Source organism: Schistosoma mansoni, chromosome 4 (genome assembly GCF_000237925.1).
Source record: "Schistosoma mansoni strain Puerto Rico chromosome 4, complete genome".
Taxonomy (NCBI): Eukaryota; Metazoa; Platyhelminthes; class Trematoda; order Strigeidida; family Schistosomatidae; genus Schistosoma; species Schistosoma mansoni.
The window spans coordinates 16933218-16960364 of NC_031498.1; the positions used below are offsets into that span (position 1 = coordinate 16933218).

At 34.9% G+C, this 27147-nt stretch overlaps 1 protein-coding gene across 1 annotated transcript in view; it reads right to left on the reverse strand.

Annotated features, from left to right (window-relative positions):
• Positions 1-6360: 6360 nt before the first annotated feature.
• The window catches only part of Smp_123710 (acetyl-CoA carboxylase), a gene marked incomplete at its 5' end in the record, with an annotated part of 90303 nt that continues 69516 nt past the window's right edge, over positions 6361-27147 (reverse strand). The window contains 12 exons of the mRNA XM_018797004.1: positions 6361-6739; positions 8125-8605; positions 9975-10163; positions 11730-12124; positions 15076-15404; positions 18680-19061; positions 19571-19706; positions 19815-19908; positions 22464-22562; positions 22687-22847; positions 24730-24850; positions 26494-26763. Of these exons, the coding sequence (XP_018652089.1) occupies positions 6553-6739; positions 8125-8605; positions 9975-10163; positions 11730-12124; positions 15076-15404; positions 18680-19061; positions 19571-19706; positions 19815-19908; positions 22464-22562; positions 22687-22847; positions 24730-24850; positions 26494-26763 (2844 nt within the window). The 3' untranslated portion in view covers positions 6361-6552. The remainder of the gene's footprint in view (positions 6740-8124; positions 8606-9974; positions 10164-11729; positions 12125-15075; positions 15405-18679; positions 19062-19570; positions 19707-19814; positions 19909-22463; positions 22563-22686; positions 22848-24729; positions 24851-26493; positions 26764-27147) is intronic.

Consider the following 27147-nt stretch of genomic DNA (forward strand, 5'->3'; position numbering starts at 1 on the left):
AGAGTTATCTATGAAGAATAATATTCATTCTTATTCAACAATTTATCCTATTTCAATGTAAACTGTCCTATATCTTTATTGGTTATCATAGAAAAATAAAAAAACATTGATTGTGATTGAGTAAAACTGTTTTCCATATGTTTCTCTATGTGTAGATAGGGAGAATATTCAACCAATCGAAAATAAATCCATTTTTAATATTTTCCTCATTAAGACTAATGGAAAGGTATTAGGGTTGATTTCATAGATGAAGTTTGTGTAAAATAAAATGACCAATGAAAGCTGGACCACCGTGGAAAACTTGGAATCATTGGACAGCCACTTCGTTAATATTGAATATCATGAACCGACAGAAGTTAGATATTCATTAGCAATTAAGGATACTGAAACATGTTTTTTCTTAGTATAGAGCTGCACAACTATGAACATCCAAACTAGTTACTTATTTACTTACGCCTGTTACTCCCAGTGGAGCATAGGCCGCCGACCAGCATTCTCCAACACACTATGTCCTAATCCTTCCTTTCTAGTTCTATACAATTTTTGTTCATTCGTCTCATATGTGTTTCCATTTCTCGGCATAATGTGTTCTTTGGTCTTCCTCTTCAGCATTCCATGTGAGGGCTTGACTTGTAACGCAGTTGGGTACTTTTCTCAATGTGTGTTCTGTCCACTTCCAGCGCTTCTTCCTCCACTGGAATCTGGTTTGTTCTCTCCCTTAGAAGAATGTTACTGATAGTGTCTGGTTAACGGATCCGAAGTATCTTGCGTAGACAACTGTTAATAAACACCTATAACTTCTGAATGATGATCCAAACCAGTTACTTAATAAAATTTCATCAGAATGTTTTATTCTTAAACAACCCAATAAGCTAAAATTTACTTAGTATTGTTTGTTTGGATCTTTGCATTGATGTTGTTAGGACTGCGACTGGTCAGTCTCTTATTGGCATATGTGCATACTGTGCGTATTGCCTCGATATAGCCTAAATTCACAAGCATGGTAAGCAAAGATGGATAATGGCTAGCAGTAGAATCCAGTTTGGCGCGCGTTTCGTCCTATTTGGGACTGGTCAGCTGGATGTAGCTGCATCTCAGAATTGTTGATGTTCACTCTGGGACTCGAACTCAGTACTTTTCACTTCAAACGCCATTGCGTTATCCACTCAGCCACTGAATCCTCATAGCCACTTGCTTGTGCAATGGAGTGAAGTTGAAATTCACTTACTATTGTTTGTTTGAATGTTCTAATTGATGTTTAGTACTGAAACTGTGAATTAAGGCAATATCGAGGCAATACGCACAGTATGCACATATGCCAATTAGAGACTGACCAGTCGCAGTCCTAAAAACATCAATGGGAAGATCCAAACAAACAATACTAAGTAAATTTCAACTTCACCCCATTGCACATGCAAGTGGCTATCAGGACTCAGTGTCCGAGTGGATAATGCAATGGCGTTTGAAGCGAAAGGTACTGGGTTCGAGTCCCAGAATGAACATCAACTCTGAGATGTAGGTACATCCAGCTGACCAGTCCCAAATAGGACGAAACGCGCGTCAAACTGGATCCCACTGCTAGCCACTATTCATCTTTAACCCTATAAGCTTACTTTCAAAATCATTTTTAAGCTATATTACTATTCCCAATGTACTATAGATAATGTATTCAATGAGAAACTTGAAGATTAGATACATATCTTTATCCTATCTATACAAAACTATAGCCTATTGAATGAATCATTTTAATGATTTCTAATATTTATTTATAATATTCATTATAATGTAATCCATCAGATGATTGATTTTGTTTTTCACCCTATTCAAAGTTGATTATTATGTCTACTGAGAAGTGATCATTTCAATCTAATTAAAGCACAATATTGATGATAGTAATGAATATTCTTAGGTTTAAGTATGTACTTGATTAAGTTCAAGTTGGGATTATATATATAAATAAAGGAATACAATTAAGTCTCTTTAGTAAGATGCATTAACCTATCTATCCATTATGGATATACAGAGTGATCAACTATACACTTAATTGTTAAGTCTTAGGCAAAGAGAGTCAATGAACTTATATAGTTCGACTGATTGGATTATTCATAAGACTTAACAAGTTATTCATTGACTTACAATTTGAAAATGAAATAGAATTATGTTCCTGTTATTGATTCATAAAACCAATCAATTCTGTTTTTTCTAGTAGAAGAAGTAGATGTGAAATGTTTCAAGCAAGATTTTTGGTGACGGTATAAGTAAAGTGTTCGAGATCTTCTAGAACATGTAGAGTTTTATAATTGCTTAAAAGATTGAGTTTTTTATATTCAGTTTGATGAACTTAAATTAATGATGTATAATAGTTACTAAATTACTTACGCCAGTTACCTCTCGTGAAGGAGCATAGGCCAGCATTCTCCATCCAATCCTGGGCAATCCTTTCCAGTTAACATTCATCCTTTTCATATCTGCTTCTATTTCCTGATGTCGTATGTTCTTCGACCTTCCTCTTTTCCGCTTCCCCTCCGGATTGCAAGTTAGGGATTGCCTTGTGATACAGTTTGGTGATCTCCTTAATGTATGTCCGATCCACTTCCAACGTCTTTTCCTAATTTCCTCTTCAGCTGGAAGCTGGTTTGTCCTCTCCCACAGAAGACTGTTGCTGATAGTATCCGGCCAATGGTTGTTGAGTATTTTGCGTAGACAACTGTTTATAAATACCTGTACCTTCTTGATGATGATCGTAGTAGTTCTCCACGTTTCAGCTCCGTACAGTTGGACTGTCTTGACGTTCGTATTGAAGATTCTGACCTTGAAATTAGTTGACAATTGTTTTGAGTTCCATATGTTCTTCAATTGTAGAAAATCTGCACTTGCTTTGCCAATCCTTACCTTTACGTCTGCGTCAGATCCTCCTTGTTTATCAATGGGGCTTCCCAGGTACGTGAATGTTTCCACCTCTTCCAGAGTTTCGCCATCAAGTGTGATTGGGTTGATGTTCTCCGTGTTGTATTTGAGAATCTTGCTTTTTCCATTGTGAATGTGGAGGCCTATTGATGCAAAGGCTGCTGCTACATTAGTTGTTTTCCTCTGTATTTGTTCATGTGTATGGGACAGAAGGGCTTGGTCATCTGCGAAGTCCAAATCGTCTAATGGGTTCTGAGATGTCCATTGTATTCCGTGCTTCCCCTCAGATGTCGAAGTTTTCATAATCCAGTCAATCACTGGAAGAAAGAGGAAGGGAGAGAGTAGACAGCCTTGTCTGACTCTGGTCTCTACCAGAAATGCATCTGTCAGCTGTCCTCCATGCACGACTTTGCACTGTAGTCCGTCGTATGAGTTCCGGATAATGTTGACAATCTTGTCAGGAACTCCATAGTGTCGAAGAAGTTTCCATAATGTTCTCCGGTCCACACTGTCAAACGCCTTCTCATAGTCAATGAAGTTATAGTAATGAGTTCCACTCAATTGATTGTTCAACCATGATCCGTATTCTCGCGATTCGGTCTGTGCGTTGCTTTGATCGTCACGGAATCCAGCCTGTTAAACTCGAAGTTGGGCGTCTACTGCGTCTTTCATCCGGTTCAGCAACACTCTGTTCAAAATGTTTCCTAGTACTGACAACAAACTGTTGCCTCCTTAATTCCCACATTTGCTCAATATTTACTAAGATCGTAATCAATGTAACATAATTCATTTAAAACAATAAAGATCAATCTATATAACTCGCTTAGCTCGTTCATCAGTCAGACGTAATTCTAAATTGAATGTATATACAAGTTTAGAATGATGTACTATCGTTTAAAATTTTCATTATTTCATAGAGCTGAGCTGTTTGAAGCTTTTCTAATTCCATTATAGTATTTTGATTGAGTGGGAATTTGTAAGATGACGATTTTCTCTATTTCCTTAACTAATATTTGAAACTTTTGACATTGTTCCCTTCGTTACATTCCACATGGTTACCAGAAATCAAAGTTTGTGATGTATGGACAATTTCATTTAACTTTGAGATACTACTTATATTTCATAGCAGAATGAGCGAATAAATTAGCTATTTTGTGAACTTAAATGTGTTGCCAATCAGGGATTGCATGATTTTTCATCAGCTACATATTGTTGTAATATGAATAATTAACAGATATAAAATCTTGTATCCTATTTCTAAGTGTCAATGCTACTTATACATTAATCATGTGCACTACTCACCTTATTAGAGTTATCCGGTATGGTCACTCTTTTTTTTAAGGATTTAATTTTGATTTATATTGTATGTTAGTTGAAACAGTGAATTTTAGAAATATGTAAGTGGATAACATTTTGCCCAAAGCTTAACATAGACTTGTTGCGTGTAAGGCTACTATCGTTTGCTTGTTTGAAAAATACAATCAGTTTGTAGGCGAGACCACACGATAGTCTTTTGTTGTTAGTAAATGAAGTTGTCGGTGAAAATCAAAATTATTTTGATGGGGTTTTGCTCTCTGAGCTGAATGGTTTGGTCGTAGAGCTTTCATCGTTTTTCTGGAAGACATCATCAACACAAACTTCGGGTACAAATGAAGTGTTTGAACTTCTCCATATGTGTTTTGCAGCTTGTCCTGTACACATCGATGTTGATTGGTTCTTATTGACCTTAAATCTGTCATTGCTTACTTCTTTGTTTTGGTTGTATCTCTCATTGGTTTGATTTTTGCTCCTATGTTTGTGCTGATGATGTCATTCAGAAAAACGATGAAAACTCCATGACTAAACCATTCAGTTCAGAGAACAAACCTCATCAAAATCACCAACATGAGCTACAAATCTTCTCCATCATCTCAAAATTATTTAAAAAGAGTACAGCGGCTACTGTTGACAAATAAATTCCGTGGATATTATTTAAGCTTGGTTTGATTACTGACATAGGGAAAGGAATTACAGTTAATCTAGATTTTTGTGGAGATTATTCTTTTGGTATTTTTTCTTGTCTATTTTGCGTTGACTTTATATAGACAATCATTGAAAAACAAAGAACATTGAAATGTTGTTTTAGCCCAATGAACCTATGCTCTATTTCTGGCGGAGTCAAAGATGAATACTATTAACGAGTTTCATACCAGGAATGAAACAACTGTCCTGATTATTATTTAATTAAGATAATTAATGAATGACTAACTTCTAACTATCGATTAAGGACTCTGACTCGAGACTGGTATGTCCTGGGTTCGAATCTCGCGAGTGCGGGATCGTGGATGCACACTGCCACTGAGGAGTCCCATAATAGGACGAAACGGTCGTCCAGTGCTTCCAGGTTTCCCATGGTGGTCTAGCTTCAATTGACTCATGATTTCAACTTTGAAAAATAACTCTTAACTATTCATTTGTACAGTTACTAAAAGTGAATCCCTTATTTTATTTGTTCTTGGAGTAAAAAGAAAAGCTTCATGTTACATTCTAACTGATAGAATCAATATCTTCACATCATAAGAACCTGTTCCAATCGACTAGCATCAACAGTAAAGTACAAAAGAATACACCATAATTTTTTTTAAGATTTCATAGATACTTCACAAGACTACCATACCCTATTTCTAAATAACGAGACAGTATTAAATTGATCATTCAAGCAACCATTATATTTTGTATTTAACACAAACATGAAACAATGATTTATCTGAATACAGTTAATAAGAATGAAAATAGGTTAACATTCATTATCATAACAATTATATTGGAATGATTAGAATTACATAGGTGATCCTAAATGTGCGTGTGTGTGTTTGTGTATACGTAGCTGAGGGTCTAGATGGAGAAATTGCTCTTCTTTTACTGAATTATCTTTTTTTCTTAGTTATTCTTCTCTCTCACTTCTCGATTGTTTTGTACAAGAGAAAGTGTAGAAGAAGTAAAAGATCAAAATGATGAAACCGAAAGAAAAAGTAAAAAAAACGAACAAACAAACACAGAAAGCAAGAAGTAGAGAGTGACACAAAGTATGAGTATGGTTATCATATGCATTTGTATGTGTGTGTGTGTGTGTGTAAATTACAAGAATAACGTATTTATACAGTTTCTAAGTGAAATTCTATTCCAACAATAACAAATTAAAACCTATAAACAACTGTGTAATACATGTATTAGACAGTGAGTAATTAATTAACCTACACTATAGATGTATAGATAGATCAAAATAGATATCAGTAACTAAGTAAAGGTTCTCGCCCCTCTCTCTCTTCATATTTATGTACTAATATAAAAGAGAATAAATCAATTACAGTAAAACTTGAAGAAAGACAAAAAAATATATAACAAACGATGAAAGTCACATTATTATAACAGGAATAAGAATTTCGGAAAAAAAAACAAAAACGAGCAAAACGAACATACTATCAATTATTTCTCTGACATAAAAAAAGAAGAAAAAAATCAATAAACAGCATGGCAACAAAAAATATCCTTTTTTTTAAACATCTTAACACATAGTAACTATGGATGATAATTGAATTATAAAAGTAAATAGATTACGTAATCATGAAAATTGGTTGAAATGAGGTGAAAAAAAAACATTCGCTTTCATGTATTACATTGTCCATTCATATTATCATCATGATGATCATTATTGTTATTTATATCATCTATTTTTATTGTAGAATCTGATAAAAGTAGTTTAGCTAAATGACAACGTTCTGATGATGTTAGAACAGTTTTAAATAATGTAATTAATTCATTAGATGATAATTGTGAACTATTAATAAGGGATCTAGAAAAAAAAAAGAAAAAAAAGAAAGAACCCAGTTAGAAGGGGGTGTTTATTTATTTTTTATTTAAACACATAAATATTGGTACGAAGGGGCACTAGATATATATGCGCCATACAAATCTCATTTGATTTGTGCAAGGGCTGTGATAATGCCCGGTTGACCAAACTGAAGCACGAGGTTTTCTCACGAGGCCACACCCCGAGACTTTGACCTAAAGGTCTAACACACAAGGCAGTGGAGCATCGTAAAAAGATACAGTCCCATGGTAGCCAGTGACCAACGATTGATTCATACGCTATTTGTTCCCTTAGGATACTTGAGCCCATATGCACCATTGGTTTTGAATCAGGGTTTTCCAACTCTCCTTGGTGGACCCTCCGCGTCCACTAACCCGGTTAAAGCGCCGGACGTTCGCTTTTTGTCCTTCCACGAGAAGGCAGTGAGTAGGACTTCCCTACCAAAGGCTATATACCTCTGGCCATGTGAGAGCATTTCGAGAGAGAGAGAGAGAGGACTCTCCCTACTCTCGCCCGTATCAAGGCATTTGGGGGCAGAAGGGGGTGTACAGAGACAAAAAAAAGCACGTTGTTATTATCAAAAGAGGTATGCAAAGATTATTTGATTGGAAAACAGTTCAAATTATGTGCTAACTTTAGGTGGAAAACCACTGAAACGAATGAGGACTACTGGACAAAGTGCTACCATCAGACCAACGAGTTAGCAACGAATTTGTGAATAACACCATCATACATTGTATAGGTGATACCAAACTGATACATAACGCCGGATGAACTGCACTGGTTACGATAATATGAGGTATAATAACACTGAAATGAAACCTATTTTGATAGTTCAGTTTTTTTTATAGTTAAGCTAGTAGGTCGACAAGTACATAAATAAGAAACTATTGGTTTAATAACTCTACTATAACTGTAACTGTTCCATTCCGATGGTGAATTAAGTCATTATTTAAGTACAATCAATCAGTTAACAATCTTATATTCTACAGTGAAAATTGTTTAAATATGATTGATTTCTCAGTAGCTTGTGTCTGAAGTCTTCATAAAGAGAGAAAACCTATTCTACGGGAATGTCATCTACTTAGCAGCTGACACACACACACACACTTCCAGTTGGACTACGGAATGATCGATCCGTTAACAATCTTATATTTTACAGTGAAAATTGTTTAAATATGATTGATTTTTTGTCAGTAACTTGTGTCTGAAGACTTCATCATAGAGAGAAAACCTATTCTACGGGAATGTCATCTACTTAGCAGCTGACACACACACACACACTTCCAATTGGACTATTCAATGATTGATCCATGTAAAAGTATAAATGATTTATTAGTCATATTCAAACCAATTCAATAACTTACTGTTTAACATGTTCAATCAAGTTGTCTTTATGTAATTGTTTAATTTTTGTCTTTATAATATTTTGTTCAAATAATTGTAGATTAGAATTAGTAGTAGGGGAATTATTGATTGAAGTAAATGAAAGACAATTTAATGTATCCGGTGAACAGAATTCTTGAACATTTTCAATAGTTGCTAAGTCACGTAATTCATTACAATTTAATTCATTTGCTAACCAATTACCAACAATTAAATCATTATTATCCCATATTTCATAAGGATTCAATAATTTAAGAGGTTCAGGTGAAGATGTTGTCGTGTTCTGTTCATCATCTACTTTGTCCGGTACATCTTCATGACCAGTTGTTATATGTAAACATTTGTTGTTTACTGAAACTGGCATACCATTGTTTGTTTTATGATTAGCATTATTCAATGCTTCAATAAACCATGATTTTAAAAGTGACATTTTTTGATTGGTGTGATATGTATAGCTGATAGCTAAAAATGAAAAAGGTAATAAATGATAATCAAAGCGAATCACCGATTGTCAATCATTCATCATATATATATAACATCATGGATTAGTTGAAGTTAGACATTAATACCGTTGGATGCCGGTTCAGTGGTCTATCGTTTAAGTGCTCTGGGGGCGAGACTGGTAGATCCTGGGTTCGAATCTCGCGAGTGCGGGCAACACAGGCAACCCATGAGATATCGAAATTTAGTAATTGCGTCATAAACCATTGAAAGGAGAGAGCACTCAACGACAGTATAAAAGAAGTAAAAAACTTCAACACAAAGAGAAATCAATTTGGTTTTCTCGGCTTCTCTCTTTAAGAACCCTTGTAAATCGTTAGGTGTAAGTAAGGTTAATATTTTAGATACCACGTTAGGTAAACTGGTTCGTCTTTGATTGTCATATGAGGAATTTGTCCTTTCTTAGCCACTGGGACGATCAGCGATGGAAATCAGTCAGCTAGGATTACGTACAGTTCCTCGACTCTGGCTAATATAGCAGTCAGTCAATCTAATCGTTAAAACTGAACCACTATCCCTAAAATTCTGTAAAGTAACACGTCAGGGTCAGCTACTCTACCACGTTTTAGATTAGCTATAAAATTTTCAACCTTACTAAGAGTTGGAGGACTTACATCAACTTGTAATTCGAGTTGCTCGAAGATGTTAGGTAACTGAAATGTGGCTGAAGGTCGGTTGAACAGTTCCCTAAAGTGTTCTGACCATCGGTCCTATTACCTAGATTGACAGTAAATCATATTCTCATCTTTTTCCAAGACTGTATCACCTGTTTCTTTAACAAACCTTGGCAGTAGCCTACTGTTACCTATCGTCGTCTCCGTTTCCATCTTTTCTGTTCTCGCTACTCATCACTGCTCAAAATCGTTGCACTGAGCTGCCTCCGCCTCTTAACGCGATCGAATTTCAGTCAAAATATTGAAGACGGGATAATCTAATCCATTTCAAATTGGATTAATATTTATGGTGTCAACGTCGTTAGTCATTAATACAAATGGCGTTAGACGATGAATCTGTCTAACTGATGAGCCAATTAGTAAATGGATTAAGAAGAAAAACGGAGTTCTGAATTAGAAAAGAAGAAGACTTAACTTCGTTTTCTATCTTGGATTTTCTCGACCCCGGTAAACAAAGGTCCATCTCACATATGGTGATGAGCTCCCCTATCGAAATATCTCAATACTTTTTCACACGATATAAAGGTAACAATTAAAAACAACGAGCGATTCTAGATCATGAAAATGATGTGATCAACTTTGTCCTAAACAAGAAATCAAAACTTTCAACCGTACCGACTAAAAACTATATTATAAGCAATAACTCGTTGACATACCTAAATTAGGAACTTGTTTAGCAATTATATTAGCAACTTCTTCTTTATTACAAACGGTAGACTTCAAAGTGGTTGTAGAAAGTGAATATCTTCCATCGGAATTATTAGGTATATCATTAGTTGTAACAGTTTGTGTTAAACTTTCTGAATCAAAACGTATTCTATGGTTACTTGCAACACGAAGTAGTTCTGATTAAAAAGAAAACACAAAAAGGGAAATGTTACTTAATACCTTCTCAATCATGTTGTCAGCAGTGTAAGAATGTTTAAAGTAGGTTTATCTATCTGTAATTACTATTATTATTCTAGAATGATCCATCCAATAAACACTTTTGAACTTTGAAATGAATGTACATTTGATCATATTGTAAAACTTAACATTAACACAGTGAGAGTATGAACAATAGTAATCTTAATGGTTGATAAACAGTTAACCGATACAATTGCGTTTTGCCAACTTTCGTCTCGTGAAGCGTAGAAGAGATACCTACCTATCGAGCATAAGATGAGTATAGTGGGCACTAGTTCGCTCCGTTTCACTTCATCGATGTGAAAAATAGCGATTAAGACTACAGGATATTCGTAGTTTATTAGTATTCGACCGTAGGTATCTTTGAAGCACTGGTGGTATATTTGTGGACCATTGAGTTAGCAGTTGAAAGTTAGACGCAGAGTAGCATAAAAGGATGGGAAGACGATTAACAAGACAGTGAACTTTTATCGACTGATATGGTTACCAGGTGCATAACGTATGTCGATCCACTTCGACGGCTAATTTTGTCATATGAAAGAGTATGTTGGAAGAAAACTAGGAGCAGTCACACTGAGACATGGTATCAGTCCATGGAATCGTTGACAGTTGGACTGAGCGATACAGATAGAAGGATGATTACTGTATGTTTTGGGGGGTTCGGATGATAATCGTGACCATTAGTTAGAGGCTGAATAGCACGGCTCAAGATCGTTTGCAATGTCTCAGGCAGATTCACTCCATGTCTTTTCCAATATACTTAGTTTCTAAACTCTTAATGAATTCTTTTCACTTCACCAATTTGTATTTTCTTTTCGAATGGTATCTTCGATGCTTAATCTTGTCCAGTACCACTAGTACGGTAACTACTTCTACTACTCTTGAATTTCTACTAACAGTTTCATCTCACTATGCTGAAGGGATGAATAATCTCCTGTGGTAGATAGCAAATAAGCTTTTAGTTGAACAGAAAATAAGGGAAAGATGTTGGAAATAGGTAAGATATATATATATAGTGTAAACCACCAAAACGTATTGCGATTGAATTCACAATTTGAAATCCTGGAGGCATGAAAAATATTAATTACGCCCGAGTACAGCTGTAAAAGAGAGCCCAGGATAGGGTTAGTTGGAGAATGTTAGTCAGTGGTCTATTCTGCACGAGGAGTAACAGGTTTATATGAGTAAAAGTGGTTAATCAATGTGAACGTATGTACACATGTGCTAGTGTTTGCGTTGCGTATGACTAACTGACCGACTGAACTATTGAACGATACAAATCTGAGTCTTGATATTAGAAGGTGAATGACTAAAAGTTTACTGATGCACTGAATCGGCAATCCGGGAATAAACAAGAAATTCGAGTACAAGGCTCTACATTATTTTCCAACTGACTAAAACAGTTTAGAAATAATCAGTTTTTCATGAGAAGCTGGTGAGATATCACATACAACTATTCAATGATACTGAGTGAACGAAATCAGACAAATAGAAGAAAAACTTACTAACTGATGATTGTTTAAACTCTGTCTCTTCTTCTTCTTTCAATGAAATCTCTTTACTTTTATTCGTCTCACAGTTAAAATTTAAAAATGGTACATTATGATTAGTAGTATTACCAGTAGTAGTAGTATATTTAGTATCAATTGGATATGGATCAGAACTATTTGATAATATATTAGTAATCAAATTCAATGCTGATAATTCTAGTAGACGACGTCTAAGACGTGTATAGAAAAAACAACGACTAGATGACCAATCAACTAAACGATGAACAAGTTTTCTAGCCAATAAACGACCAGGTGTATCATGTAAATCAGCAAATTTGCAAGCCACCTTCAGGAAGAAACACACAGATACAACGAAAATATGAAAGAACAGAAAAAATAAAAGAGGAACACTCATCATTATACAAAAATAAAGGACTAGATATTAGTGATTCAATTCTATGAACATTTCTAGAATAATTAATCTTAAACTTAACCTGATTCTATAATTGGCCTAATGTATATATCTTATCACTAACTGAATCTTTGTCAAATACAATCCAACTGAATAGATTAGATAAACAAACATTATTAGGGATATATAAATAGATATATGCTGAATAACCCATGAAAGCATTTTATTGACTGGCCGCAAAAACCCAAAAAACTCACCGAATTAACCTCAAGTTTAGTGTCAAAATTAATTAAAACAACAGACCTTATTTTATAATCCCTTTATATCATAAAAGATAAAGTTTAGATATTTTGGATAATATAAACATAATTTGAAAAGAAAAACATCATTAGGAGTGAAACATAACATTGTTGAGACGGTTTCCAAGAACTACGACGGGGCTTCCTGTTGGAGATGTCAAATCCCCAGAACTTACTTGGTAAATAGCTTAATTTTGTAATTTTATTTTGAAAATTTGAATTTCTTTGTTTTCGCGCCAAAGGAGCTCTTTTCACCTTCAAGTCGTATTTCCCACTTGTAAAATATCTTAAATGCTATTGGTCAGTTGTATCTTTGAGTGTGCTATTTTGTAATGCTACCCAAGGAAAGATTAACGCTGTATATATACGTTTGAGTTTTTTTTCCCTTACGACTCGCTTGTACTCGGTTGCTTTCGGAATATATATTCTCCTACTTCGTCTTGGACTTCTTCCTCTAGTTAGCGGGGCCTGGGACAATGAATTAGATTAGCCTATCGTGTTATTGGCCTTCGTTCGTTATCGAGAAAATCGACTTAGCTCAAGCATATCACTTCCAGAGGCCATAAAGGAGCTGAAGAGTTTCCATCCAATCAGAACATGATGGAGCTTTCTAGAATATCAACATGACATGTTACAATTGGACAGTAGCATAACATACCTCTTTGAGGATTAGCTGAATTATAATGTTGATATAACAAACACTAATATTTATAAATATCCATGATTTCCTGTACATTTTGATTCTTACTCAACAAACAATTCTTCAGTCTTCTTCAGTCTTCTAACTTACGACTATGGAGGTTCTATACGTTCGAGTATCATAGTCGTTGACCGTATTCTGCGTTAATCAGATAGTGAACTTAACAAACATATTTTATAAGGATCGTATAAGCAACTTTTAGCCTAATTTGATTTACTATCTAAGTAAACCATAAGTTTTTTTCTTTAGTGAGTGTAACAATCTACAACTGATGGGTTGGTATCTTTTTTTATTTATTGAGTTATTTTATGACATTTCCGGTTTTTTAGTATTTCAGAATACTATCATCATTCCCTTCCAGCCATAAAGAATGGTGAAGCCTAGTAGGCCCTTCTGGAGAAGAGTGTTACATCGAAGCACGGCACAACTACCGGGCGGGATGGCTGTTTCTGCACTGTTTACGCAGAACCATTACATAACACTCACAACCCATCTTTTTTTGTTTTTGTTTGGGCAGACTCATTTTTTTACCACTCTTTTGAACCCTCAATAGTTATGCAATGACTCTTTGTAGCATTCGCAATCGTTCTCGGGTATTGGTAGAGTGGTTGATTAGGCCGATCTCCATCACACTTATTACCGCTCACGTTAGTACATGGGATGGTTGCCATGATCCAGGATGTACGACGAGGACATGTGAGTCGGATCATCATAATTTTTCCGGCACCTTTTTCTTAACATGTTCTATTGAGAGATAAATGTTTAAGCTAATTTTTTGTAAAAGGTCAGATAACCTTCGATAAAACTGATCTTAATGTTTTGTATGAACTGTGTCATCTGTAAGGCTAGGTAATAGGATTGACTAAATTATTGAAATGTCAATACTACTCTTGTTGTGGTGAAAAAGTGCATTCATTCTAGGGATGATACTTTTCGAACTGGTATCTATGAGAAAGAATTATGGCTGAAAATATTACTTATCTGTGAAACATGCCTTATTGCAGTTTGAAACAAGATACATTAGTTCATAAACATGATGCTTACTGTTTTGAATCTTACTAATATCGAACCGTGTTTTCCGTTTCGTAAGACCACGGAGAGTGTTTAAATCGATTTGCTATCGCTTCGGTAGTCGAAATAGTTTCGTCCCATTATCATATGAATAGGTTTGCAAATGAGTTATACAAACATGTTAACCTATAGCTTAAATTCATTTTTGGTGAATAATCTGCGAAGACTGAGTCTTATTGCAAGTATTAATAACAATGCTGGTTAGTGTTATAATGCTGTCCACGTGATGGGTCTTAAAACACAAGAAACACGACTTCCAACATCCTAGAAGTATAACGAAACAGACACCATACAGATCAAAGTTATCGTTTCATAGGTGTATATATGGACTAACATAATACACTCAGATTTGTACGTCAAATGTGTTAGATGGCATGACATGACTCAAAATCGTTTGCAATGACGAAGGTGCATACACTCTTTGTGTTCTACCAAATTCTAATCCTTTGAATTCCTCATGTCCCTATCCTTTTTCTCTTTCCATTTTTATTTCACTGTATTACACTCCTTCAATAACATCTTCAAACCCTAATCTTTCGGATTGCTGCTTATACTCTTACTACTTCTACCACTATGGGATTTGAATGGACAACTTCATCTCTGTGCTAATGTGGTATGGCAACTCGAACTGATGTACGTACGTACGAAGTTCTATGTTGTAACTGACTGACTGACTGGATGTTAGATGGATACAAAGTATATTTTAAACTTTTAACTAAAAGTTATGAGAAATATTTGAATGAAAATTTACAAAAAAAAACATTCATAAAACTAGCCTGTTGATAAAATGGTAATAATTCTTGTTGTCTAGATTCTAATGCAGTAAGAAGTCGTTGACGATGTTCTTCTATTGAACCATTCAATAATTTTGTGTTGTACTCTTGATCATCATTCATTGATAAATTGTTTGTATGCTCATTTAAATGATTCAGTTCCTTTAATAATAATTTACATGTATCATCTAATCGATTAATAGTATTAATTAAATCTTTTTGTCGATATTTAATTTCAACTGTACCCTCAGGTTCAAGTACACCAGCACGTGATGATATTGGATCTGCGTACATTTCCATAAAATCTGGATTAATAGCTGGATCTACTACAACCCAAGCACCACCACGTAATTGTGAATTTGGTGGAAGGTAAACAAATACTGGTTTAGTATAACGACGTAATGAATCAATAATCATTGAACCAAATTTTAATACCTTGAAAAGTAATATAAGTTAATGATGATCAAAGTTTAGAAGGAAATGTATCAACAGAACTTGAACGAAAGGTATTGATATAAGAATAGATGAAATCATATAAATGACTGATACTCTGATTTAGGCTTTAGTTTCGGAAACCTATTAAAGTATGATGAATGAACCAGTACGATCATTGCAACAAATAAGCTCTCCTTTTGTCTTTATAAAGAAGTGATAAAAATAAGCATTATCTAGTGTAATCATTTGTAAGTGTCAGGAGTTGTGGAGGTTTTTCATTTATGTAATTTTACATGAGTGACTAACATGAATTAGAAAACCATCGGAAAGTACTGGTCAACTATTCCAACATAGCACAAGATTCTCTGGATGTGGATGACTGAACAGTTCAGTACTACGATAATCAGATGTCTAATCCTCCCCAGTTTTCAATGGCTGACTAACTAAGGTCAGTTCATAAAGTGAAACTGTAAATCTTAGTTCAAAAACTCTAACTAATCTCGGATATTAAGAACGAATAGAAAGGTAATGCATATTCCGACTTCATGGGGAATGTCATCAAAGTTAGGGAGAATGATTCATTTAAACGTGTTACTTCGTCTAACCAATCGACTCGAACTACTTAGCTACTGCAGTGTAAGAACAGAGAATTCGGAAACAAAGCGAGCGTACAGTTCACATACACTTAAATCAATATTTTTTTTATGACTAATGGAGTAATATGGCACGTTAGATATTCAAAATAAAGTTTTGAACCTTACATCAATAAACCGATCATTAATCCTCAATGTACGTAAATCTAAGTATGTGTTATGTTGCTCATGCAGTTCGTTTGCTATGTACAGGTTTATGTATTCGAACTTTAGTTACATTATTTGTACAATATTACTCAATGAAGGTAAAACAGGATTCGAACCTACAACTCAATAGTTCAAAGTCAATTCCATTAACCGTCGAACATTTCGCTAACTTAAAATAATATTATCTAGGTACAAATGTTTATAATAAAGAATACCGGTTGAACAATAATGGAAACAAGCAATCGGAAATATTAGAGAAAGAGAGAACTGCAATGATGGGGGGGGAAAAGGACCTCAAAGAGTAATATGAATAACAATCTATCTATTAGAGTATATTAATAATTTGGGCGGGTGGAGCGCGATGTATTCACATTCGTTACTTTATGAACTTGATCTACGTTTATATACAAAAAAACAAGTTACACTGTAATCACAATCTGATCTTTAAAAGAAGCTACAAAGCAACAAATAGATGACAAAATATAATAGATAAATTGAAAAAAAACATTAAATTCATGTTCTTCAATGGAATTAAAGAGATTTCCGTTAAAGCCTACTCCTATTATTAACAATAAGGTTTGTGAATTATCATAATTACTATATAACCCAACTCCAACCTTTAAGATCTTAGATACAAAAACAGAGACCATAGAAACAGGATATGTATTACATAATAACACCAAATGAAAATAAAAACATGAAATAGCAATTAAATTAAATGTATACAGAGAGTATAATTGAGGTTGGAGACAAAAAGAGATGAGTTAATTTACTTATGTGAATTTCCCGGAAATGTGTGAATTTTGGTTGAAAGATTTTGTAATGCTTACTTTGGATTACATTGTAAGGTTTTGTTGTAATTTGACTATAGTGTGATTAATCATTGAAAACCAGAGAGCGGTCTTTCATTTTAGTTTGAGATTTTGGTACTGAACTTATGTTGGCGTATTCAGTGAAAACAGTTCAGAGTGATAACTGATTGATTATTGAGCAATAATTAGTAACTTGTTTGTCTATTCTTGGCTCGATGGCAAACTCAAGAAGCCCAGAAAGAGCCGAAGACATTCCATCCAATCATCACTAGGGGAACATTCTAGAATGTCGGTGTGTAGCTTCCCTATTGGATGAATAGGAAGGACCCCTTATGTGTCTATTGGCTGTTCCAAATGATGATTTACCTTCAGCCAAAAAGTATAAATACCTGGGATTTCTATACTATATTTGACACTGTGCTGGAAATAACATTCCTACTTACTAGTCTTCTCTCTTGAGACATTGAGAGTTCGATCGTTCGAGTAGTCTAGTGGTACGCGGCATAGCAAGAATCTAAAGCTCTAGATATAACACCATTGATCAAGTTGAAATGTGGTCTTTAGTCTTAACGGTTAGAAATTATTAATCGCACAGTGACTGATCAATAAAATCCGATCACCACTAAGGACTAAACAAACATGACATTCGTTGCTAATCAACGATCACATGTCTTAGTCTTAGTACTACAAGAGCTCTGTAAGTAGGTGAAGACAAGGTGGTTAGTAACCGCTTGATAATCGTAATTAATATTTAAAGGCTTTGGGTTACAGGGCTACGAATAGTTTGCAGTAGATCAAGTTCATTAACTCCTTGTCTTCCATCAGATCTATATTTATTCTTGAATCAAACATTTTATGTCTAATCTTTTGTACAATTGTCAATACAATTACTACTTATACTACCCTGGCAATTTGTAGAGCTGAAGTACTGTCGCAACATGAATTGATAGACACAGGTACCTAGTTCTAGCTTTGCATATGACTGACATAAAAATACCCTATTTGCTGTGATGTTCCTTTATTCCGTTGTTTTTTTAAAGACAAGGAAGTTTTCTTGCCAAGTTCATTCTGGTTCAGACTCTTTTTACATTCGCGCAGTCATCACATCATCGAAGCTTTCTTGCGTATCAATCGTTTAGTTTATTTAATCACGTCGGAAAGCAATTAAAAATCATTATAAAAAGAGGGTTATGTTACAATTTAAAGGTTAGTGAAGAAAAACAGCGAAGGAAAAATAATTCATAGATGAGAAATACGAAAGGGAATTGTCTACTTAGCAAATCCCAAAGATCAAAAGAGATGAAAACCTTAAATGTGATAATAACAGTTTATTCATATTCTTCACAGTTACTACGTGGATAATTACTTTTCATACCTAATTGATCAATCTTTAGATCAAATGAAAAAACCTCTTTATGACTACAGGTGGTTTGTGTAGATTATTAAATTACATAGTTAACCTCATGGACTGACTAATGGTACTGCAAGATGGTTGCGCAGTGTCACGAATTGATTGAATTTAGAAATGTAAAGTGTTAGACGCAGATTTAGTGATCGGAAAGCTAATTGATTATCAAGAGACCTGAAGGTCTTGAGTTTGACACCAGGTAGGGTCATAGATGCATACTGATGATTATAAATAAAACTCATTTAGTCAGCTTACTTGGTCATACATATCTTTCATCCCACCAGAAAACCCCCGCCAGTTAGCGAAAATGAATAAAGGTAAATGTTCACGTGACAAGTCAGCAATAGCTTGTGCAGTTTTATACGCTGAATCAGGATACCATACTTGACCAGCTTGATTAACAATTTGTGCTTCAGAGGATAAATTAGCTGGATCAGCAGGTACACGACAAACAACAGATCTTGTCTCTGCTGTGATAACACCACATGGGATACCACCTAAACGTGCTCGACCAGTCACAACTCCGGCAGCCCAGGATGACAAAGTTTCTTGCCATGTTCCCCAGTCGAAAAATCCTGATATCCAATGATCGGTATTCGCATTTTCAAATTGCTGGTCAGATAACGAAGGCTGTTTACTGGAGGACTTACAAAATGCCTCGAAATGTGAACCTGTTTGTAATAGAAGAAAAAAGCGTGGATACCGCAAACACGTTTTAAAGAAGACTAAGATTAAGTGCAACTTTTCCACTCTTCGCTAAGTGTGGTATATCCAGTACTTTCGGTCACTTTTACATTTTTTGTGGGTGACTGAAACATCTCAGAGCGTAAGCGTCACTAATAGAACTTTATTTTAAGCGTTTGGAGGTATACACAACTGTCTGCCATCAATGTGTTAGTACGACGCAGCCTGACATATTTCGAATGGAAACCATAATAATGGTAGAAATTTAGGAAGTGAATTGAAATCTATGGTGACCATTACACTCTAGTATGCAGAATTCACGCTTCAAGTGAACGGAAATAGTGAATGAAAGTGCTGGATACGACCCAATTAATGAACATTGAAAACATTGTGGATAAGGCCAACAAGTGAATATACCGATTAATAAATAAATCATCATAACATATACAATCTTAAGCTTACTTACTCATAATACCAGTAAACATCCAACGAGGATCATCATTTGGTCGATCACGACTAGGTATATATTCAACAATTCGATCAATAGGATCAAATGGTAAATAAAAATCAGTTTGTTTATTCACTTTTGGTTGATGAACTTTTAATTGTGATGAAATTTCAATTTTAGTTAAATTATTTCTATTAAAATGATATCCTGATGCAATTTGTATTGGTTTATATAATACAGAAAATGTTTCATTTGGACATTGTGGTATATAACTAAGCCATTCAATAGCTAATTGTAAAGCGGAGAGTTCATCTGATGCAACCAAATGAGAAACACCATTAGTTGCCATCACCTAAAATGGATATACATATAAATAAGGAATTTGAGTGGAAAAAAACAATTTACGATACATTCATAAACTATATCAAGTAAGTCAATATTTACCATAGTTATATACTCATTGAGTATTGTTTGTTTGAATCTTCCCATCGATTTTTTAGGACTGCAACTGGTCAGTCTCTAATTGGCATATATGCATATAGTGCGTATTGCCTCGATATAGCCTTAATTCACAAGCATGGTAAACAGAGATGGATAGTAGCTACCAGTGGAATCCAGTTTGACGCGCGTTTCGTCCTATTTGAGACTCGTCAGCTGGATGTACCTGCATCTCACAGTTAATGTTCACTCTGAGACTCGAACCCAGTACCCTAGCTTCAAACGCCATCGCAAGTGGCTATCAGGACTCAGTGGCCGAGTGGATAACGCGATGGCGTTTGAAGCGAGGGTACTAGGTTCGAGTCCCAGAGTGAACACCAACTCCGCGATGCAGGTACATCCAGCTGACGAGTCCCAAATAGGACGAAATGCGCGTCCTGGATTCCACTGCTAGCCACTATCCATCTCTGCTCACTATAGTTATATAGTTTATAATCAAATTGAAGTGTAGTATCTACATGACATCAGTTCAAAGCTAGACGTATAGGAAAACAGATCATAAGTTGTGATGCCTATTTGCTACCAATGGTTGAAATTTACCACAGAACAACACAAATATTTATAGAATCGGTTAGACTACTACGAAAGAGACTACCTAAGGGGTTCATTTATTTGAAACCGAGTTATTCAATAATGTGAAACATAAAACTCACTACATAGAGTAGGAGAATCGAAATCTTTGTCATTTTCTAACATACATGATTAAGCCATTGTACTATAAGATTATTTATTTATTTATTTAAACACATAAATATTGGTACAAGAAGGAATCAGATATATACGCGCCACACAAATCTCATTTGATTTATGTGAGGGCTGTGATACTGTCCAGGTGCCCAAACGGAAGCAAGTGGTTAGCTTAGAGGGCCACACCCCAAGCCTTTGACCTAAAGATCTGATCCACAAGGTAGTGGAGCATCGTAAGGAGATGCAGTCCCATGGTAGCCGGTGACCAACAATTGGTTCATGCGCCATTTTTTCCCTCAAGGTACTGGAGCTCATGTGCACCATTGGTTTTGAATCAGGGTTTTCCAACTCCCCTAGGTAGACTTTCTGTGTCCACCAACCCGGTTAAAGCGCCAGACATTCGCTATTCGTCCTCTCAATTTCGTAAACAACAGTAATGCCACGAGAAAGCAGTGAGTAGGACCTCCCTGTCAGAGGCTATAAACGCGTGACCATGTGAGAGCGGACTCTCCCCACTCTCAGCAGTACCAGTGCATTTGTTTTTGAATAGTACTTATGTTGATGTCTCTTTGGAACAAAAACGGTTGCCAAGCACTTAACCAATAGTTGTCGAAACGTATTTAATTGTTTGTGAAAAATGAAAATCACACTGAAATCTGCTAGGGAAAAGTAGAACACTACATACCAGACAAAAATGATATTGATTACAGTTACAGTCTGAAAAGCTCATTAGTCACGTTTCTACGTGTAAATTCCCATCTTATCCAAAACATTAACAAACCATCCTGGAACTTGAAAAGTACCAACTGGCAAGAAATCTAGTTTGAGCAGGGTTTCTTACTAATACCCTTAACTATCTAACACATGAATTGAACAACGCTTAAAAGATTCAAATTACTGATGTTCAGTACGTAAATTATTTCGCAGTCAGTTTATTTTCGGAAAACAACTGCTCAAAAAGATAAGAGTGTAATCATATAAAGTGACATTCATTGATCAAAAGTATGTTTAATCCTTGATTGATTGTTTGTGACACAAATATTCTTTAAAAATTTTTATATCCGAAGGAGGTTTTGTAGAGATTTTAGTAATTTTATAGTTGAAATCATAAGTCAATTGAAGCTAGAGCACCATGGAAAACCTCGAAGCACTGGACGGTCGTTTCGTCCTATTGTGGGACTCCTCAGTAGTGCACATCCACAATCCCGACTTGCCAGATTCGAACCTAGGACCTGTCAGTCTCGTGCGCGAGCGCTGAACCACTTGGCCAGTATTCAACGGTGTTAATGTCTAACTTCAACTAATCCACGAAATTGAGCAACCGTCCACCACTGGCTTCAGTGAGCTACTATCTCATAACAGACTTGGTTGAATTCCACTGGTCACTGCTGCTCACAAGAACTCGAGCGCGCGAGACTGATAATTCCTGGGTTCAAATCTCGCGATGCGGGATGATGGATGTGCAATGCTGAGGAGTCCCGCAGTAGGACAAAACGGTCATCCAGTGCTTCCAGGTTGTCCATGGTGGTCTAGCTTCAATTAATACATGATCTCAACTATATAAGATAACATAATATCTACAGAACTTCTTCTGATAAATGTAAGACAAACATGGGAACTGAAATGAAAATCCATATTTCTAAAAAAAAAAGATCGTATACACAACAAAAATATGCTAATGAATAAATGTAATTTTGTGTAACGTAATATTTAATCACTAACCTGTACACCACCTAATTGACTATTACTAGAATATACTTCACGACCAAGAAGTTTATTAAGAGCCATTGCACCAGTTAATATAATATGTGAATTATTTACCTGTAATTTAAGAGAAACAATCAAGCCAGAACTGAACATGAACTGTGGAAAGGATTCAACAAAAAAAAGCAATTATCAAAATCAAATCAAAATATGTAAGTAGAACAACTTGTTAACAATTTACTTGAATAACCCGTTGACCAAGACGTGTTAAATAAGCTCCAATACCGATAGCACGATTTGTAACTATTGTAATAGTGAATATGTCATCGTACGCTGCAGATGTTTCTCCAGCAATCATCGCTGAACCACGAAGATTCTCTGCAGACATATCATATTCTTTGCCTATGACATAAAAGATATAAATAAAATTACCCGATACCTATATGTAATATTAAATTATATAATATAACTCATGTTTCAGATAGTTTTGTACAATAGATGCTAATATAATTTGTGTGATATCTATTGATAACTGATTGGCGAAAGTAGAAAAACTCTCAGGAGGTTTCAAATTGAGATTCGATGGTTGATCTAAACAGTGAGCCACCGTAGTCACTAAATTACAATACGATGTATACATACAGAGAACTATATCAATGAAACCAGGGTTCTATTCAAAACAGTAAAGAGTACCAACCATAAATGATGTATCCTACTGAAAAATTATATCATCAAAGTACTCAAAATCCAAGTGTACTCTTTATAAAAAGATAATTTATCACAAGGAATTTCAACCGAAGTTTTTTTTTAGAATCCCCAACAAGATCTGATTTGATAACTTATGAAATATCGAATAACCTGGACGAGCCATGTGATCACTATCCATTTTTTAACACGATTCTTTCAAAAGATCGAAAGATTACGAGTAAACAACGATGAAATTACGATTTTCCTTGACTTTTTCGTTACACTGATTGCAATTGAAGTGAAATTCCATGAACTGGTATTTAAACTATGCTGAAACAGCGAATCGAATGAATCGATTGCGTTTTACTAACGTTGAATTACTGATTTCTACAAAAAAATCATTTATCAAAGTTGGGACTGACTGGATGATCCTGAAAATCCGTAGCTTGAGTGAATAATTTATATGGTTTTTCATTCCCTGAGCTTCATAGTAGAACTGAGAGACTTTCAGTGTCTTTCTGGATAACACTGATGTCTACGTTGAGTAGATAGTTACGGATACGAATTTGATTGGTAAAATATCGGAAATTCTGGGTCGAATGACTTCTAAGAACGCTAGGGAATTTCAGGTCAATGTCCAGTTAAGATAAAGATCGATATATCTTCAATCAATAACATATGACAGAAACTAGGTGAACAAAACAGTCCATGACAATGCTAAGATCTACAAATACGAGAAGAGTGAGATGACTCTTTGAAATGGAGTTTAACAACAAGAACGAGGCAATCAAGAATGAGTAAACTATTTACAAATCGTTTTGTTTCCCAAGCTGCCAATGTGATGAACAACGCTATTTAATAATGCATTGGATGATAGGGACCCAATTGAAAATTTCAGAAGCTTTGAAAAGTGTATCAGAATACCGTAAAGCAATTTACTCTAAATTATTGACAAACGTATTTGTGATCACACAATGGTTCTCAAACAAGGATGATACGATGTTGTATGGACGAGAAGAACGAATTTCGGAAAATTTACTAGTAAGATAAAAAATATATATATATTCATTGCAAATCTTTTTCTACCACAAATCATTCACGTATAGTTGAGTTCATGAATCGATTGCAGCTTGACCATTATGGGAAACCTGGAAGCACTGGACGGCCGTTTTGTCCTATTGTTGGACTCTTCAGCAGTGCACATCCACGATCCTGCCTCGAGAGAATCAAACCCAGGACCCATTAGTCTCGCGCGCGAGCGCCTAACCTCTACAACCACCGAGCTGGCATCTAACGGTGTTAATGTCTAACTTTAACCGATAAACGACATTAAGCGACACATCACCACTGTCTCTCATTGTTTTCCATCATGGTCTAGCTTCAATCGATTCATGATCTCATTTATTAAAATTACTACACAAAACCTCTTCTGACATTCATGTACAATTACTGTTATTCTTAATCGCTAAATAAGGTCAAGAAGTTTCAGGGGATATATCCAAATTTGTACTTACAATTAAACTTTAAGCACTATAATAAATCTAATATTAAAACAAAAATAATATAAAAAGAAATATTCATTTTTTATATAATTTACCAATAATATCAATAATTTTATAACGTATCTCTCCATTCTCTTCAATTCGTTCACAATTTACAGCTTCATCATATTTAAAACGATAATAATCATCTGGTGTTAAATATAAATATTTATAACCCTTTTGTTGGTTGTTTGGTTGTTGTGAAAAAAAGAAAAAGAAAGTATTGATAACAAAGAATGAGATGAATGAATGTCTAAGTATATATTGACAAACAGTTAATCAATTAGAAACCTCGGTAAGACCTCGGCAAGATATGGACGATCTTCGAATGACGCTAGACTGATCTTAAGATTGTCTACCTAATAACTAGAACCGAATGAGGGTTAGGAATTCGATATAGCGTTTTCATCATGAACTAACAACAGTTATTGTCATATCTAGAGCTTTGATTCTTGCTATGCCGCGTACTACTAGACTACTTGAACGATCGAACTCGCAACGTCTCAAGAGAGAAGATAGAAGACTAGTAAGTAGGAATTTTATTCCCAAAACAGTGTCAAAATATAGTACAGAAATCTCGTGTATTTATAGTTTTTTGGTTGAAAGTAAGTCATCATTTCGGAAAACCAATAGACACATAGGGGATCATTCTTATCCATCCAATAGGGAGGCTACACGTCGACATTCTAGAATATTCCCCTATCAGTGATTTGATGGATTATCTTCGGCTCTTTCTTGGCTTCTTGAGGCTTCCTATAGTTTACCAACGAGTCATCCTTACGGTTATAATACCAAAACTATTTAGCCAAGGGAGTGAATGAATTTCACGCCAAAATCCAAGATTTTATCCTAAATCTGATTGGTTCGTTTATATATTATAGTCTAGCCGAAACCTCTACCAAAATGGGAACAGTCTTAAAGCACAACATAATGATTTAATAAGAACTTTTGATGTAAATATGTTTTAGTCAAGTTCATCAAGCTTGAATATGTCTTAAACAAACAGTTTGTTGAATAGAACAACAAAAATTTATCTATTCTCATTTCATGCAGGATTTGATATTTTAAATTTCTGTCTATCAATCAGATGGACTACTATTAACCTTAAACATACCAAAAGGTTATACATATATATCTATTCAATGTCATTTTGAAGATGAAATCTGAATACACTCTCATACATAGCTACCTTTTACTATAACTTCAGTTTATCTCACACTGCCTGATTCATTCACATTAGCGGGATTAAAATTCAATATCCTAATATGACTGAACAAACGTTTAGTATATAGTTGTTTTGTAAAACTTATTTATATTCTAGACGTGAATATTTTGCTGAAGAAGCTCAGATTAGAATGACAAGTGGAACTCTAAAGCTGTTTCCAATTTCAATTGCTGGGATGTGATATCCGAAAAAGTGCTGGGAAGGTTGACAACAATTAGAGATGGGGAATTACTGAAGTTGTTTGGAATAATTCTCAAGTCTGACCAAAGATGGTTTTATGTAAGACAGATAGTTAAGTTCTTTTGCTATTGAGCACCCACTGATAGTAACGAGGTAATAGTCATCATGTAAGAATACATTATTCAAAGCTTCGACCTGCGTACATACTCACTGAGATGCTTCTTTACAGAAAGCTGTGGGAAAGTCTGTTTTAAACCATAAACAAGGGAACAAAATAATTTCATTCAAGAAACTATGATAATGAAAACTTTTACATAGGCCAGGAAAACAAGTGTGAATTGAATGATCGAGATCTTAATGTAATGTAACGTAAAAGTACTTAGCAATCCACAACAAAATAGTAATCGTAACAAACCTTTTCAGGATGTTCAGCATCAATCCAAGCAATATTGAATACATTTTTAATATCTTCAGCAATTTTTATTCGTGCACCCGTATTTGATGCTAAATAAATTTGTGGAATACGAAAATATCGAGCTAATTGACTAGCACGATGAAATGTTAAATCTTCAGCAGGACCAAATGATCCAGCTTGAAATGTTGCATCATTTGCTGTAACAATAATTGGACGACCAGATGGCGTTTCTGGTGTACGTAATACCATATACCAGACAACCATTCCAATCTATAATAAAATGAATACAATTAATTACACTCTTTTTAAAGAAAAAAAAACTGAACAATAATAAGAGTAAGGATAAACATCCATCATCTTCTATTTGTGGAGATTTCAATATTTTCATAGTTGAAATCATGACAAATAGAAGATGATGGATGTTTATCCTTACTCTTATTATTGTTCAGTTTTTTTTTCTTTAAAAAGAGTGTAATTAATTGTATTCATTTTATTATAGATTGGAATGGTTGTCTGGTATATGGTATTACGTACACCAGAAACGCCATCTGGTCGTCCAATTATTGTTACAGCAAATGATGCAACATTTCAAGCTGGATCATTTGGTCCTGCTGAAGATTTAACATTTCATCGTGCTAGTCAATTAGCTCGATA